The sequence below is a fragment of the Sarcophilus harrisii genome, chromosome 4 (genome assembly GCF_902635505.1).
Source record: "Sarcophilus harrisii chromosome 4, mSarHar1.11, whole genome shotgun sequence".
NCBI lineage: Eukaryota > Metazoa > Chordata > Mammalia > Dasyuromorphia > Dasyuridae > Sarcophilus > Sarcophilus harrisii.
In genome coordinates this window covers 306,347,458-306,366,748 of record NC_045429.1, presented here as the reverse complement: position 1 = coordinate 306,366,748, position 19,291 = coordinate 306,347,458, and the positions used below count along the sequence as shown (strand labels likewise).

The window sequence follows — 19,291 nt, the reverse complement described above, 5'->3', positions numbered from 1 at the left end:
AAAAGAATACCATAAAGAAGAAAGTTCTATGCTACATAAAGGAAAGTGGGTTTACAGGAATACTCATTTTATTGCACTTAGCTTTATTGTACTTTGCAGATGTTGCATTTTTTTTTACAAACTGAAGGTTTATGACAACCCTGCAATTGAGCAATCTTTTGGTACCATTTTTCCAAGAGTATATGCTCACATAGTATCTCTATGTCACATTGTAGTGATTTTCACAATATTTCAAACTTTTTTATTATAATTATATCTGTTGTGGTGATCTGTAATCAGTGATCTTTGATGTACTATTGTCATTGTTTCAGAGCACCATGAATTGTACCCATATAATAGCAATCTTAATAGATGAATGTTGTGTGGGTTCTGACCGCTCCACTAACTAGCTGTTCCCCCGTCTTTCTCTCTCTCCTTGGGCCTCCTCATTCCCTGAGACATAACAATATTGAAATGAGGACAACTAATAACCCTACAGTGGCCTATAAGTGTTGAAGTAAAAGGAAGGGTCGATCAATGAAGCCAATTTCATTGTTGTCTTATTTTAAGAAACTGTCATATCCAGCTCTTTCAACAACCAAACCTAACACCAGCAAAAAGATTACAAGTGGGTGAAGGCTCAGATAGTGGTTAGCAGTTTTCTTTTTAGCAATAAAGTATTTTTAATTAAGGTAAGAACTTTTTTTTAGACAATATACTATTGCATATTTAATAGACTACAGCACAGGGTAAACATAACTTTTGTAAGAACTGGGAAACAAAAAAAAAATTATGACTTGCTTTATTGCAACATTCACTTTATTGCAATGGTCTGGAACTGAGCCCAAAATATCTTCAAGGTATGCCTATGGTATAGAAAAAGTATAAGAAGAAAAACTGAAATCTATGCTCTAATTCCAATGTGACTACTGGCGAAAACTGTATGAGCTAAACAGAGGTAATTAGAGGTCCTAGAGGTCATAATATTGTAGTGATGATAGAATAATATAAAGAATTATATAAAGTAAGCAATTATCATTAACTTCTCTGGATCTTAGTTTGTTACTTCATGCATATAAAAGTAGAATTGGATAAGACTAATGTTAAAATCCCTTTTAGTTTTAACATTCTGTGTATGTTTATGCTGCTACTTGTATTACTAATGATAACTTATTGAAAGATTGAATGGAGAAAAGGTCTGGATATAGATTCAACATGCCCACGTGTGTGAATTTAACAGTAAATCTTAAGATAAAAGTATTCCTCCCTGGGTAAAAATTAACAGTCATGACCTAGAGCTAATATTCAAACACCTGTATAAACATAAACTGGTAAGTCTAGTTAATTAAGCCAACCTGCCTTATTTCTTTCAAAAGGATCAAGTTATTACAGGTCAGCTACCTTTATAACTAACTCCAAACTAACATTTGTTTGCATTATTGTGATGACAAGGAGTAGAAGCTTTCAGAAGGCAGGGACCTGGTTTCCATAGCACTTAATGCAAAGAACAGCAAGTCCAAAATGTCCTCACTAGGAAAAAGCCAAACTTTGTATTACAAAGATAATCTTGTGGTCACAGAATTTTCTTATTAAATAGTTTGACTCAATGTCCTAAATCTTCTTAGCTTAATCAACACAAAATTCGTTGCTAGACTACCAAATGGCCTGGAGAACACATGCTATGTAAAACTTGGGGGGAAAAATCAATCTGGTTTCTCTGCCAACTGTTAAATTGTTATTTGGCAAAAGACCAATCTCTCCCCACCTCTGTCACATTCAACCACAACCACTGAGACAACTTCCTGGAGTGCTCTCTTCTTATTTATACATTAGTTAAGTTATTGATAACAGCAACGTATCCCATGAACAAGATGAAAAAGCAATAGCACAGGCCATGCTTGTATTTTAGGAAAGCCACAAAAATACTGGTTTATTTTAAAAGTTTAAATTCTGGTGAGGAATTTTCCCTTGATTTCTGTTTAAAAGCAGACCAAACCTGAGACAAAAAAAAAACCTATTTAAATTATGTTACAGAACTTCATTTTCCACCCCACCCCCACCTTCTGAACATTCCAAAAGCTCCCAAATTGTTCTTTTCTCTCTACAGTTGCAAATCTTACCAAGTTCTTTTGAGCCTTGACTTTCACTGGCCAACTCCCCCATTTTTACCAGGGCATCAAAATAACCTTTGGCAGCAAATGTCACACCTAAGAGAAAACAAAATGAAATCTGGTCATTTCCTTGGAAAAAAAAAAAAAAAAGCAACACAAAACTCAGGTCATGACTGTTGGCAAGCACTCCTATACCATTAAAGTTGTTCTGTAACATGTCCTATTGGCATTTCCTTTGTACACAGAAGTATTCAACACTTGATTTCTGGTTTCAAATCAACATCAGTCTCTTGACATTCCAACAATCACATAGTAATGTCATTCCAAACATTAGGCTTCTTCTCATTCTGAGGACATGGTCCAGGTCCAGAACTAAGGAAATCATGAATGTTGTTCCCTATTGTGTTAGGAGTAGGGGAAAGCTGAGAAAGTTTCTTTCAAGTGTTCTTCAGAAGATCAGAAACACAACAATTGAGCAAGAAAATTCATGGGAATCTTATCACTTCCTATATAGTATATTGAATCATTTCTCACTTTTTCTTCTTTCTGGCCTTAAAAATTATGCATGTCTCCCCCAAGTACATTAAATTATATGTATAACTGGCACTTAACAATGCCTGATCATATTAATATAATTGAGTTGCCAATGTATTTAACTCCTAATGCTTTAAATAACAGATTCTGGTCTAACCAGCTGTGCATTAATCTTCTACTGAAAATGATTTCAATCAAGTACGCTATTGATATTAGTCAATTGATCTTAGGCAATCATTTTGCTTTTCTAACTCTTACTTTCCATGATGGTGAAATGAAAGGAACTGACAAGATGGTGTCTAAGATTTCTTCCTACTCTAAATCAACGATCCATGATCAAAGTTTGAGCATAAGTCGTAGTTTTCTCAATTGAGAAATTATCTTTCTGAAATTTTCTAGTTTGCTTTTAAAATTTCCCTAAACATAAAAAGAAAGCCCCATGTCCCCGGACTTCTGACTAACAAGAAATGGTGAAGACAAAGAGAAGGGAATTCAATGGCTAAAAGATCAGGAGCATGGCGAGATTGCAAAGTCAGGATAATTATGTTTTTAATGCTGTTTTACATAGAACCCAGTGAGAGTTCTTATAACTGGGTACTCTATCAAATTTTATTTTTATAGTTTTCAATTAAATGCAAACAATTTGTTCTGTAGCACAAGACTCTGCTGCCTTGTCACCATGGGGAATGCTGCTCTGTAGATAATAGAGTAAGCTCTGTAAGATAAATGGAAGAAAAACACAACTAACTTATCAGCTATATTTTGATTCTCATGAAGCAGTACAGTTGAAGTAGAGATGGTGGCGAGAACTGATACAAAATAATATATTAATAACATTAATATATTGATACAAAACAAAATTTTAAGAAAAGCATTAAAGAGGTACAAAGTTTTCTATGAAGTTCAGAATGGGGGGGCAGGAGAGATGAAGGAATATCAATTATATTAAAAATCAAGAAAGGTTTCATAGGACTTAAGGTTGGAAATGGCCTCAGAGATCTTCTAGTCCAACCCTCTTATTTTACAGACAAAGAAATTCAGGCCCAGGAGAAGTAACATTTGGCATGGGCTTTAAAAAACTTACAAAAAGAAGTCCAAGTCTTGTCCATCTGCTTACATGAATTCAGAAAAAAGGTGGTTTTAATCCATATGGAAAACCTGGACATGACTGTATTTTTGTTGTTCATGTCCAACTCTGTGTAACCCCACTTGGAGTTTTCTTGGCAAAGATACTAAAGTGGTTTGCCACCTTCCTTCTCCAGATCCTATAACAGATGAGGAAACTTAGGCACAGAGAGTTAAGTAACCTGCCCAGAGTCACACAGCACAATCCAAGGCTGCTCCAGATAATCAATCTTTCCCATTCAAGCCTGATACTCCACCCACTGTGCCACCTAGCTACCCCAAACTGCTTCATCAGTCCTAAAAGAACTTTCTTGCTATACAAGTGGATCTCTCCCTCTGGGTCACCCTCCCAATTCCTTCCAGGCTACCCTCAGAGGTTCAAAGTTTTCCATGGGTTACCTCTCCTAAAACTATATCATAATTTCCTAATAGTGTACTTACAAGCAATGCTATTTACTATTTACTGAGCAGTCATTGTCAAAACAATAGTTCATAGAACTATTAAATAGAACAAAAAAATTAAATAGAATAATAAACCTAATACAATATTAAATAGTAACGGTGATAGTGGGCAACCTTGTTTCACTCCAGATCTTATTGGGAATGGTTGCAGTTTGTCTCCATTACATATGATGCTTACTGATGGTTTTAAATAAATGCTGCTGATTATTTTAAGGAAAAGTCCATTTATTCCTATACTCTCAAGTGTTTTTAATAGGAATGGATGTTGGATTTTATCAAATGCTTTTTCTGCATCTATTGAGATGATCATATGGTTTTTGTTAATTTGGTTATTAACATGGCCAATTATATTGATAGTTTTCCTAATATTGAACCAGCCCTGCATTCCTGGTATAAATCCTACTTGATCATAGTGTATTATCTTGGAGATGATTTTCTGTAGTCTTTTTGCTAATATCTTATTTAAGATTTTAGCATCAATATTCATTAGGGAGATTGGTCTATAATTTTCTTTCTCTGTTTTCAGCCTACCTGGTTTAGGTATCAGTACCATGTCTGTGTCATAGAAGGAATTTGGTAGGACTCCTTCATTCCCTATTTTATCAAATAATTTATATAGCATTGGGGCCAATTGTTCTTTAAATGTTTGGTAAAATTCACATGTAAATCCATCTGGTCCTGGGGATTTTTTCTTAGGGAGTTGTTTAATTGCCTGTTCTATTTCTTTTTCTGAAATGGGACTATTCAAGCAATTTACTTCCTCCTCTGTTAGTCTGGGAAGTCTATATTTTTGGAGGTAGTCATCCATTTCACTTAGGTTATCAAATTTATTGGCATAAAGTTGAGCAAAATAACTCCTTATTATTTCTCTAATTTCCTCTTCATTGGTGGAAAGTTCTCCCTTTTCATTTTTAAGACTACTAATTTCATTTTCCTCCCTCCTTTTTCTAATCAGATTTACCAAAGGCTTATCTATTTTATTGGCTTTTTCATAGAACCAACTCTTAGTTTTATTAATTAGTTCAATAGTTTTTTTACTTTCAATATTTTTAATTTCTCCTTTTAATTTTAGAATTTCCAATTTAGTATTTGATTGGGGGTTTTTAATTTGGTCTTTTTTTAGTTTTTTTAGTTGCAAGCCCAATTCATTAATCTTTTCTTTCTCTGTTTTATTCAAGTAAGCCTCTAAGGATATAAAATTCCCTCTTATTACCGCTTTGGCTGCATCCCACAAATTTTGGTATGATGTCTCATCATTGTCATTATCTTGAGTGAAATTATTAATTGTATCTATAATTTGCTGCTTCACCCAATCATTCTTTAAGATGAGATTGTTTAGTTTCCAATTACTTTTTGGTCTATTTCCCCCTAACTTTTTGTTGAATGTAGTTTTTATTGCATCATGATCTGAAAAGAAAGCATTTACTATTTCTGCTTTCTTGCATTTAATTTTGAGGTCTTTATGTCCTAATATATGGTCAATTTTTGAATAGGTTCCATGAACTGCTGAGAAGAAAGTATATTCCCTTCTATCTCCATTCAATTTTCTCCAAAGATCCAACATACCTAATTTTTCTAATATTCTATTTACTTCTTTAATTTCTTTCTTATTTGTTTTGTGGTTTGATTTGTCTAATTCTGAGAGTGCAAGGTTGAGATCTCCTACTATTACAGTTTTGTTGTCTATTTCTTCTTGCAACTCTCTTAACTTCTCCTTTAGGAAGTTGAGTGCCATACCACTTGGTGCATATATGTTTAATATTGATATTGCTTCGTTGTTTATGCTACCCTTTAGCAGGATGTAGTTTCCTTCCTTATCTCTTTTAATTAGATCAATTTTTACTTTTGCTTGATCTGAGATAAGGATGGCTACCCCTGCTTTTTTGACTTCACCTGAAGCATAATAGATTTTGCTCCAGCCTTTTACCTTTACTCTATATGTATCCCCCTGCTTTAAATGTGTTTCTTGTAAACAACATATTGTAGGGTTCTGACTTTTGATCCAGTCTGCTATCTGCCTCCTCTTTATGGGGGAGTTCATCCCATTTACATTTACGGTTAGAATTACTAAATCTGTATTTCCTGCCATCCTAATAAATGCGTAGCTGGTTCAGTTCATTACTGCTCCATTGGAACTGATTTGGTTGATCTCATTGCTGAGGATGGCCAGAGCCATTAGAACTGGTCATCATATAGTGTTGTTGTTGAAGTATATAATGATCTCCTGGCCGTGCTCATTTCTGTGAGTTTGAATCTTGATTTTTGCCCCTCACCTGGCAGTGTGAACGAAGGCAAATCCCTTAGAATTGCTGAGCCACATTGATGCATTGTTGGTGGAGTTGTGAACGAATCCAACCATTTTGGAGAGTAGTTTGGAACTATGCTCAAAAAGTTATCAAACTGTGCATACCCTTTGATCCAGCAGTGTTACTACTGGGATTATATCCCAAAGAGATTATAAAGAAGGGAAAGGGTCCTGTATGTGCACGAATGTTTGTGGCAGCCCTTTTTGTAGTGGCTAGAAACTGGAAACTGAATGGATGTCCATCAGTTGGAGAATGGCTGAATAAATTGTGGTATATGAAAATTATGGAATATTACTGTTCTGTAAGAAATGACCAACAGGATGATTTCAGAAGGCCTGGGAGACTTAACGAACTGATGCTGAGTGAAATGAGCAGGACCAGGAGATCATTATGTACTTCAACAACAATACTAGATGATGACCAGTTCTGATGGATCAGGCCATCCTCAGCAACGAGATCAACCAAATCATTTCTAATGGAGCAGTAATGAACTGAACTAGCTATACCCAGAAAAAGAACTCTGGGAGATGACTAAAAACCATTACATTGAATTCCCAATCCCTATATTTATGCACACCTGCATTTTTGATTTCCTTCACAAGCTAATTGTACAATAATTCAGAGTCTGATTCTTTTTGTACAGCAAAATAATGTTTTGATCATGTATGCTTATTGTGTATCTAAGTTATATTTTAATATATTTAACATCTACTGGTCATCCTGCCATTTAGGGGAGGGGGTAAGAGGTGAAAAATTGGAACAAGAGGTTTGGCAATTGTTAATGCTGTAAAGTTACCCATGTATATATCCTGTAAATAAAAGGCTATTAAATTAAAAAAAAAAAAAAAAAAAGAATAATAAACCTAGGTTAGACTCTCTCATTACATATATGGTCAAGTGGGAAGAATAAGTATACATACAGATACACTGAGAAAAGGAATATGTTCAGCCTAAACAACTCAGACTTTCTACAATAGTGTAAGACTTAAATTGACCTTTCCTTTCTTATAGTATCCTTTAATGATTATCCCCCAGATACAGCATTTCTCATTGGGCAGATCAATCAATTGGATTCCCTGAGCTTGTTATTCAATTTATAACAATCAGAGTTGGTTCTCTTCTCTACCACCAGGTCATACTCTACAGAAGCTCCTTCTCTCCTTGGCCTTCAATTCTTTCCTCAATTTACTCCCTATTGGATGTGATGCCTGCTACTTTGTAACTCCTCTGAAAGTCACAAGCAATGAGGGAAAGAAAAAGGTAACTCCTTCTTCTCTCCTCCCCATGTCTCTGGGCTTTTCTTCTATAACTGGCTCCCTTCTATGCTGCCAGAGATCATACTCCTCCAGAGGAATCTCCTGACTGAACTTAACTTGTAGAGTCTTTTGATTTTTAAAGAGTCACCAGAACTGCAGGCAATTCTTTTTTTTTTTAATAGCTTTTTATTTACAAGCTATATGCATGGGTAATTTTATAGCATTGACAATTGCCAAACCTTTTGTTCCAATTTTTCCCTTCCTTCCCCACCCCCTCCCCTAAATGGCAGGATGACCAATACATGTTAAATATATTAAAGTATAAATTAAATACAAAATAAGTATACATGTCCAAACCATTATTTTGCTCTACAAACAAGAATCGGATTCTGAAATATTGTACAATTAGCCTGTGAAGGAAATCAAAAAATGTAGGTGGGCAAAAATAGAGGGATTGGGAATTCAATGTAATGGTTCTTAGTCATCTCCCAGAGTTCTTTTCGCTGGGTGTATCTGGTTCAGTTTGTTACTGCTCCCTTGGAACTGATTTGGTTCATCTCATTGCTGAGGATGGCCAGGTCCATCAGAATTGATCATCGTATAGTATTGTTGTTGAAGTATATAATGATCTCCTGGCCCTGCTCATTTCACTCAGCACCAGTTCATGTAAGTCTCTCCAGGCCTTTCTGAAATCATCCTGCTGGTCATTTCTTACAGAACAATAATATTCCATAACATTCATATACCACAAGTTATTCAGCCATTCTCCAATTGATGGGCATCCACTCAGTTTCCAGTTTCTGGCCACTACAAAAAGGGCTGACACAAACATTCTTGCACATAAAGATCCCTTTCCCTTCTTTAAGATCTCTTTGGGATATAAACCCAGTAATAACACACTGCAGGCAATTCTTGACTATCAAATAGCAATATGCGCTGTAATTCCAAACAATATTGTTCACAACTCATGCATGAGATAACACTATTTTTTTACATTTTTACACTCATTGTCTCATTAACTGCTTCTTATTTTCTGTCATTTTGTCATCTGGCCTAGGGAAAATCAGTTTATCAGGGTGTGTACTGAGGCAGCCCCCCCCCCCCCCTTTCAACTACCCAAAGGTTTTTTAACATTGACCTTTGTAGAGAAGGGATAAATATCCATTGAGATCATTGTTGTGGAAAATGAGGGAAGTAAAGGAAAAATGAGAGGAGGTGCATTATAAAAAGGGAAGTGAGACCAAATAATCATCAGCTCAGCAGCATACCAATGCTTTGTAGATTATCACTTTCAGAACTATCTATCCTCTGTCAGCAAATAGAAAGCTTTCTACTAAAAATTACAAATTAATTCAACAAATTTTATTTTCTTTAAAAGCCATGAAATAGTCAAAAGAGACCTGAATTCAAAACAAGTTTCAAACACTTAGTGAAAGACATTTGACAACAGGCAACACAGTTAACAATTCTGAGCCTCAATTACTTCATATATAAAATGAATTTGCACTACATGACTTTGAAGGTGCCTTCCAGCTGTAAATCTATGATTCTGTGATACAAATATGAGAATCATTTATAAATAGATAATAACTGAACCCATGGAAACATGAGATCAATGAGAGAGACTATAAAAAGAAAAGGACCCAGGATAAAGTCCTAGGCAACACTTACACCAAGGGAGAAGACCATTATGGCAATCAAGCAAGAGAAACTGAGAAGTTAAACGGGAAGAAAAACAAGGAAAAGTGTCATAGAAGTCAAAGGAAGGGAATCTTGTCAACAGTGTCAAAGGAAAATGGGGACTAAGAAAAGGCCACTGAATTTATCAGTTAAGGGACATGGTTAACCTTGTATCTAGGAGTTTCTAACTCAAGTTATGGGTTGGAAATCAGACTGCAGAGTTGAGAAGTAAATGGAGGTCATGGCTGTGAGAGAGGGGAAAGGCAACTATGGTATATATAAATGCTATGGTAAATACTATAGCAAGAAATGTCAAACATGAAAAATTCTGAGAAACATACAGAGATCTGTGTGAATTGATACAATGCAAAAATAAACAGAACCCAAGAAAAAAATCATACATAATGATTATCACACTATAAAGGATGCTAGGGAGATGGTTTTCCACATAGAAGACGCTAAGGAGAAAATGGCTTTCTACAAGGAGGAGCCTAGGGGGTGATGCTTCCAGGACAATAGTGATTACATACAAGGAAAATGTTTCTGAGAAATAGACTACAAAATCTAACAGAGACATTCTGTAAGTGGTTCTGGTGAAAAAAAAAAAAAAAAAAAAAAAAAGCAAAACACCTGATAGACTTCTCAATTGGGTTGTTAAGTCATTCAAAAAGACCTCTCAGCTTTAGCAACCCCCTCTTTGTCTCAATATTTGTGGGAGAGCTCAGCTACTAGTGAAGACAGTGGAAACTTTGAACCTTTCAAAGTTCAAAAGGTCTAGAACAGGTATCCAACACATAGCCACAGGCCACATGGAGCCCATCATACACCCAAGTGCAGCACGAGTCTGATTAAAATGTAACTGGAAAATATTTTACAAAAAACACATTAATTAAAATACAACAAAACAAATAATGTTAATTATGTGATTCTGAGGATGGTATGAGTTTGATACCACTAGTCTAGAAGGCTCTTCAGCATTTTGTCATTCCGGAGTCCTAGTATGGCCGCAAGGAATGTGACCTTTGGGAATAACCTTCAGAAAGCCAGACCAGCAGTGGCTACAGGCTTACTCTATAGTCACCCCACATCTGAATATGAAATTGGTGGGACCAGTGTAATATAGAAACTAAACAGTGTTGAGAGTACCCTTTCCAGATCACAATGGTATAGAGGAGTTTATGATGCCAAGTGTTAAGGTAAATGAATATGTTTGTTCTTGCTATATTTTTGAAATAAATATCCCTTTGTAAAGACTACCTAATGTTAAGTATTAAATGGAATTAGGATGCTAGTTATTGGGCTCTTAAAATAAGGGGAACACAAATGATAGAAGGCTCAAGCCAAAATTAGTAGACTTTGCTCATGATGACAAAGAACTCTAAGAAGCAGCTGTAGTGTGCCTGGCCAGAGAGAGTGGGGCCATAGCACACTTGCAGTAACCTAAGGGGATGGAAGGGTCAAGTGAAAAGTTTTTGAGAACGGACCAGAGCAGTGGATAGAGGGGCAGACCTGGAGGCAGGAAGACCTCTTTTCCTGAGTTTAAATCTAGCCTCGCACACTTACTAGCTGTGTGATCCTAGGCAAGTCACATCACCCTGTTTGCCTCAGTTTCCTCATCTATCAAAATATGGCAAACTATTGCAATACCTTAAGTCAAGAAACCCCCAAATGGGGTCATAAGGGATCAGACACAACTAAAAAACTGAATAACAACAACAAAGACCCGAACATGTCTGTAGCTAATAGGGAAGGCACCAAGAGAAAGGAAAAGAAGAGGAAAGAGAAAGAGAATGCTCAATGGAATAAGCTCTTAAAAGGGAAAGTAAAGACTAGATCAAGATTTACACCCTCAAAAGCCATATCTGCTGAAATTCCTTAGTTCTTGGGAGGAGAAGTATCCTTAAAAAGGAAGTGACCTAGTGACTGTTGAACTGTAGTAATGTGGCAGAACTAAAAACACACTTTTGCACCATTCCAGATGGTGTTCTCTTGTCAGGACATCTTATTTGGAATGTGGCCAGTTTGGTCAGTGGCTATAACTGGAACCAAATAAGCCACTTTGGTGAAAAGAAAGTGAGTTATTTACCCAAGATAAGAACATTATTTCTATTTTTCTGTTTATTTGTGTTTTTTTTTAATCTTTGGTTATTTTGGAGTGGTTTTTTTGTTGTTGCTGCTGCTGCTGTTTTATTTTGTTTAAAAAACAAACTGCTAGCCCAATTCATTGATTGTTTCATTGAGAGATTATTTTTCTCTTTTTTTGATGTGTTTAGCAACATAAATTTGCCACAAAGGACTATTATGCCTGCATTCCAAAAACATTAATATGTTGCCTCATTTATGACATTTCCTTTGATAAAAATATTTTTTATTTTTTTAACCTACTTATTTTATAGGATTATATTAGTCCTCATTTAAATCTACACCCTTTCTTCAAATTCATCTTATTGATTAAATTTTTTTTGTGTTAGGAAAAGAATGTGTTTACATTTTTTTCATTATTGTATAAGTTCTTTATATTCTAGCATATCGTATTATTCATAAAAGAGTCATGATAAACTGAAAAATCTCTATACCATATTTTTCTTAACAAATAAACAATCACTTGCTATTTACTACGTCTAATTTTTCTAAAATTGTATATAGGTCTATGATAGGACTGGTATTTATAAGTACTTCAATGATGCAGTATCCTTTCCCTCACTCACAGTATGAGGTAGGCCCTAGCCCCTCCTCCACTTTTAGGACAGGGATTAATTTTCCCTAAAAACAGACAAATCTTTGTCACTGGACCTGCCTGATTCCAGCTTCCTGGGGTCATCTAAGGGCATTAAAAAAATCCAAACCTCTCAGACATACAATGGTGCCTACCCTAATGTAAATTACTCTACTCTGATGATCTGCTGATCAGATTCATTTCCACAGCAAGGCAACAAGGGCTGCATCTACCAAAACTTAATATAAGTACCACTGTATCCTTGCTGCAAATATAAATACAATATAAATATTGCTCCATTATCTATAGTATCATTAAACACAATGTAGTTGCTTTATTTATCAGGACTTAAGATTTAGGAAAGCCTGATTTCAAATGCTGCCTAAGACACTTCTTACATGTGTGATCCTAAATTAAGATACTAAAATTTAAATACCCCTGGTTCCTCATTTATAATATGAGTGAGATGAGTTCAATGATCTATGAGGATCCTTCCAGCTCTAAATGTACAACTAAGGATCTTTTAATCGGGTTTTACTATTGCCTTGTCCAAGATCATGACTGCCATCCCTGCTACTCTGGATTCACTTAAGGATCAGTACGTTTCAAATCAATTTTTTATAAACAGCTTTAGATTCTTCTTTCTAATCCAATCTGCCACACTTCTCCATTTTATGGAAAAGTTCATCCTATTCACAGTTAAAATTGTTGGTTGTATCTTTCACTTAACAGTATATTCTGTAATAAAGTGTCTTCTCTTTGCTCCCACTCCTCTCTTTACAGACAGACAGACAGACACACACACACACAGACACACACACATACATACACAGTGAAGAAATAAAAGAAAATGGATAAACATCAGTGATCTATAATTGGAATGATCTAATTCTGTTCCTTTGCTCTTCCTCTCAGCCTTCAATCCCTAAATAAGATTATTATTTGGGTCTCCTTTTAGTTCACCCTTTATCTGACTTTAGTTGAAATTTATATTTCTTGAGACTATTTACTCTCAACATTACTATCTCTTAAATTCCTCACTTCTGTTCTGTTTCTATTTATTTTCACATTGACTTTAATGTAGTCCTACACCAAATGTTTTAGGGTAAGATAGCCTTTCTTTGCCTAATCCACATAAAAATAGGCATCCCTGATTCCTATGCTCTATGTCTGCATGTTTTTCCAAGGTCTTTCAATTAAGTGCAACAATAAATTTCTCCATCTTCTTACCCAGTTATTCCATTTTCTCTCCTGTTCCTTTACTGTCTCTCAAAGCAAGCAGAGCAAAACTACATCCAATTTCTTCAGTTGTCTTTCTTTACCCTATCTTTGACACTTGAAGAAGGTAGGATTGTGAAGGAAGAATGGTCTCTTTACTATTAGGATGGAAACATTTGACCATCATTTAACTACTTCAAATTACTCAAATATATTTCTGTTTCTAATCTTACCTTGTCTCCTGTGTTTATGTTTCAAAAATTCTACCTATCTCTGGTTTTTTTCAACAGGAATGTTTGAAAATCATCTATTAAAGATACATTTTTTCCTCCTCAATTATGCAAATTATTTTTGGCTGTGTGCCCCTTTTTTGCCTTTTTGTATATCTTATTCCAAGCTTTCCTTTTCTTCATCCCAACTGCTACAGACTCTTGTGTGTTCTTAACTATGATTTGTTGAAACTTGATAATTTTCTTTCTTGTTGGCTACAATATTTTCTCTTTGGCCTAGAAGCTCTGAATTTTGGCTTACATTTCTGTAAATAATCTGAGATTTTGATTCATGTATTCTTTCTAGTTTTACTTTGCTGATTCTAAGAGCTTGGGACATCTTTTGTTTATGGTTTCTTGAAATATAATGTCCAAGTTTTTTTGTTTGATCATGATTTTCAAGAATGCCAAAGATTCTTAAATTATCTGTTCTTTTTCCTGTTTTCTAAATTTGTTGTTTTGATACATACTTCATACATTCTTCAGATTTTTTTCAGTTTTTATTTATTCTCCTATTTCTATTTACTCCTTTTTATTTTTCAGGATGTCTACTACTTCTACAAGGTTTTTCATCTTCTGTTTACTACGTTCTAAAAGTTCTAATTTCATTATCTGTTTCAGCTTATCTTTCATTTATTTGACCCACTCTTAGGAATTCTTGTGGATATTCTATTTCTTTTCATGGAGTTCTACCTACCATTATTGTAAAGTTATTTCCTCCTTTTTTCAGTTTTCTCTTGGAATTCTGTGAAATATATTCTTTCTTCAATGCATATAAGGTTTTTTGTTTGTTTGTTTGTTGTTTTTCCCCAGTTTATTCATGTTTTCAGCCTCACTTTCTAGACTGGAACTTTGTACCATGGTCAGGCTTTGCTCACTGCTTCCCTACCTTGGACTCTTGGGTGGAATGCCCAGGTACTAGAGCCTATATCCTGACAGTGGCTATTCACAATTCAAAAATCATGATTGAACTTACACACTACTCTTATCATCGCAATGTTAGAATATACATGGTACATAAACTGTCCCTTTTTTCTCAACCTCCCAAAAGCCCAGTCCAGAAGAATGCTGATAGTCTAAGAGTCAATTTGTCTTTCTCAAGCCTAATAGAAACTCACAGAATAGTCTAGCATTTGCTACTAGTCCAGACTTATTCTACAACATGAATTCCCATTGAACTTAAAGTGAATATATAGTGAATAATTATCTAACATTTACACATTCCAAGCCCAAAGGCTGCTAAGCTATCAACTGACTTGATCAAATGGCTTCTTCTCTGCAGGCCCCTGTTCCTTCCTTTCTAAAATAAGGAAGATCCCTTCTACCTCTAAATTCATGTTTTCAGCATTCTTGAATGAGATTCTTATCCTCTTCATAAATATTTTTGGTAAGCAGAAACCCCCATAGTATCTTTTTTAAAAAAAGATTAACATGGCTTTAAATTTTCCCTTTAGGAAAAAAATGCTGCTTTATTGTATTTCAGTGCATTTTCAGAGGACAACAATATTAACAACAATATTCTTCAGGTAACAGATTTTGTGGCAAGTTTCAAGGCTCACATGCCATGAAATATGACATCTGTACCTTCATTCAAATGTCCCCTTTGGACATTTTGTTTGAGAAATAAAGGATATACTTTGACAGTCAATAATGAAGCTTGGAAACATTGAAGTCTACCTTCTGACAACCAAGAGCTATGCTGAAACATCAAAAGATCCACTCCCAGAACCTTCATAATAGAGGGACAGGGAAGTTAGACATACCTGCCAGGGCTTTTTCATAGTTCTTCCCCATGGAAATGAAGTTCCTGAGGCTAGGGTTGAACTGTTCCATAATTGTCTGTAAAGACACAGAGAAAGAAAGCAAAACATTAATATCCTAGATAAATATTGTTATCTGAAGTAAACCAAATTCTGGTCAGAAAGGAGAAAGCAGAAGGGAGAAGAGAGAATAAAAGATATACATTCATTTCTCTGTATCAAGACCCTAAAGTCCTTGAACCATATGCTGGGCCCTCTCCTTCCACAGGCATGGAACCCTCTTAATGCTTCCCTTAGTCTGAGGCCTTCCCCATGGCCTCAATAAATTAGAATTACATAATCTTAAATTAGAGGGCTATATTTATGTAAAGGAAGACTACCTATATACAGAAAACCAAAACATTCCATTGTGGCTAGTCCCTTACTCAGTTAACAAGCATTCATTAAAAGCTTACTATGAGCCAGACAATGTGATAAGCTCTAGGCATATATCCCAACCCTCAAAGAGCACACATTCTATTGGAGGAAACAACATGCAAATAACTATGTACTTATAAGATATATATACAATGTAAGTGGAAGGTAGTTTTAAAAGGAAAGGTGTCAGCAGAATGGGAAAGTGAGCTGAATCTCAAACGAATCACGAAGTCTAGAAATGGAAATGATGAGAGATGGTGCTCAAACCATGAGGGACATCAAGTGGAAAGGCATAAAACTGGGAGATAAACTATTGTAAGCAAGAAACAGCAAGTAGTCCAATGTATCTAGAGGTACATAAAGTATAAGATGAGTATAAAGGTAGAAAGAATCCAGGTTATGAAGAACTTTAAATGTCACACAGAATTTTGTCTAACCCAAGAGGACAGAAAGAGGCTGGAGGAGGAGGTGATATGCTCAGAAGTGAATTTTAGGAAATCATCCTGGCATTTTAGTGGATGATGGCTTGGCATGAAGAAAAACTTGAGGCATGGAGGTCAACCAGCAGGCTCTTGCAACAATCCAGGCATGAAGTGATGAATGCAGATTCTACATCAGGGGAACAATACTGTTGAGAATGGAGTGATCCTAGTGGGTTGGAACTATGGTAGCAATTTCAGCAGTGAGGCCAAGCATATATCCAGCTTTCCCACTCACTTCTATTCCCATTCTTTCATTGTTACCCACTAATCTGCTGTATTAGCTCAACAGAATAAAGGAGGGTATTTAAAGATGCTGAAGAGAAGGTATTTAGAAGGGCAAGACCTCTAGAGAGTCATTTCTGTAGTCCTTGCTCCATTAACCCACCCTTCTTTGGGCCAATATAAAAGTTCCAGTAACAGAAATAGTTCTGCAAAGCAAATAGCTGCCAATCCAAGATTGATTGTTAGGGTAATCTTAAAGCTGGATTATGAAATAAGCAAACCACCTGAAACAGCCAGCATCAGTGTAAGTAATCCTTCTCTTTATAAATACAGTAGAAAGAACACAAACCAAGCTGGAATCAAAGGGACCTGGGTTTCAATATGAATCAGCTACTTACAACCTATATACTCTGGTCAACTCACTTGTTCTCAGATTCTTTATCCATAAAATAAAAGGAATGGATTATGGTATGTGAATAGAATATTGATGCCATATGGAAATGACAAAAGGTATGGATTTGGAGAAAGCTAGGATCATAACTGCAATCCTTTCAGTTGCTTTACAGCAACAGCTGGCAAGTTTTTACAAAAATCAATATAACAATTTGTATAACACAAGACAGTGGTTGTGCTGAAGTTTAAACAGAAACATATCAATATTTAAATTTTTTATAAATAATCTTTCAATTTGTATAAGTTTGTGGTATTTATATTCCTGAGTTAAGAAAGCTAAACCTGTACTAGGGACACAGTATTTATTGCCTACTTTATACAAAGTAATATGCTAATCACTAGAAATACAAAGACAAAAACAAAACAGTCCCTGCCCTTAAGGAGTTTATTGCTGGGGGGCGGGGAAGGGAGAGAAGGGGTGAACAGAACATGTTAAATTCAAAATAATACCAAGTCATTTCAAGAAGGATTATGAAAACTGATAGTGATTCCCAGTCCAAAGACAGATAGGAATGTTCATTAAAGTCAATTTAAAACACATTCATTTTGCCCCTGCTATGTATGTGTGCAAGGTTTGAATATTAGGATAACCTTGGCCTATTTCTGGGGCTTTTGGACATCGGAAGGAACCCATGAAGGAAGGAGAAAGAGGACCAATCAAGGATCTCTCTTTTCAAACTTTAATAAGCCATGAATGTCAGATGTGAAACACACCCAAAGCCTTCTGTGGTAAATCACAGTGGATTACCCTGACACCACAACTGGCAATGCTCAGAATGTAGTGACTCTATGGAAACCAGCATTGAGGTTTCACTTCCTTAGACTCACTGGCAGAGATCATCCAGGAAGAATGCAGGTGTGAGTGGGTGGGGACAGAAAGAAGGATTCAAATGTAGCCAATATCACTGTCACCTGGATAAATGCCATTAGGGTACCTCTCTACTGGGAAACAAACTGCTGGGTGGAGAGACCAGTCAGCCAGGAAACTGTCATTACTGCAACTTAAGTAATATTGTGTCTCAAAAGCTTGAATCTCCAGATGTACAAAAGTGTGGGGTGTGGGAGAAAAGCAGGAATATGGAAGAGGGAAGATACACCAAATAAAACATAATACAATTTTCTGGATGCTGGAGGTTACTTCTTTATTAATGGAAAAAGCAGCATGGAAAAATGCTGCTTTTTTCCCCAGAAGAAAAAGGTCTATCCATCCCCACCCCCAAGCCCAAAGAATAGACCTTTTGTTCAATACTTAGACTGCTGGCTATGAATGGGTCATCCAACTCTTTTCTCTGTCACTCAATCTCTCTGTAACTATGGCATCTTAAAAGCAAGACAAGTTCAAGAGCTGACCTTTGAAGGGAGGTGAACACAATGCCATGTGAAAATGGTCCCAGGCTCTTGAAATAGGGCAAAAGATAGAGGGGTTGTTGGCAACTCTCCATGGTTAAGGTCAATAGAGCCTGAGTCCATGTTCAGTCATTCTAGATCCTATTAAACCCCACATTTCCTAGGTTTCCATTCTGACACTGGAAAAGTTTCATCATTTTCAACATTACCCAAACTAAAAGGCTATAGGCTATATAGTATTTATGAAGTCCAAATGTACGTGTTATTGTCTCATTCTAAAACAAAAGCAAGAGATCTAAGAACTTAGTAAGAGAAGGGTTATAACACTGATCAGCAAGCATGCTCCCCCCCCCAAAAAAAAACTACACCCACACACAGTATCACAGGGAGCCCTGATGTTACTTATATGGGGGGTAGATTTTTATTTTAAATTCACATAAAACTTATATTCATATTTATCTTTCTTGCGCTTTTCTTTTTCTATTATTTGCATTTCCAAAAAATCCCTCCCCACTCTTTTCCCAAAGAACCTTTTTTTGTAACAATGAATTTTTTAAAAGGGAAGTGAACAGTTCAACAAAACTATGTATCATAGTACATGCAGTGTTTCACAATCCATAATCCATAGTCGCACTTTTTCAGTGACAAGAGAGTCTATAGATATACATTTTCTCATCTTTCTTCAGTGTTAAACTTAGTCATTATAATTCTTTTTAATTATCAAACTCCTGGAAGAATAGAGATTTGAATAGATTTGCCTCAGTGGTGTAACATGACATTTCCATTCATTACAAGGATATATGGCAGAAATCCCCTTTTCTACTCTTAAAAGAAATGGTGTATTACAACTTTATATTTTTAATAATATATTTTCTTAACTATAAAAATGTAGAGGTTGGACTTTAGAAAAGGCTTTGAAAGCTGGGGGACTAAAAATCTGAGCTGGGAAAAATA

General features: G+C 35.6%; 1 protein-coding gene across 5 annotated transcripts in view; it reads right to left on the bottom strand.

Annotated features, from left to right (window-relative positions):
* Window positions 1-19,291, bottom strand: part of BAIAP2 (BAR/IMD domain containing adaptor protein 2) — a 173,018-nt gene that overhangs the window by 117,333 nt on the left and 36,394 nt on the right. For all 5 annotated transcript variants that reach the window (XM_031965612.1, XM_031965610.1, XM_031965613.1 and 2 more), the window contains exons 2-3: window positions 15,420-15,495; window positions 2,100-2,186 (exon numbers count right to left, since the gene is read on the bottom strand). In XM_031965612.1, coding sequence (XP_031821472.1) covers window positions 2,100-2,186; window positions 15,420-15,495 — 163 coding nt within the window. The remainder of the gene's footprint in view (window positions 1-2,099; window positions 2,187-15,419; window positions 15,496-19,291) is intronic.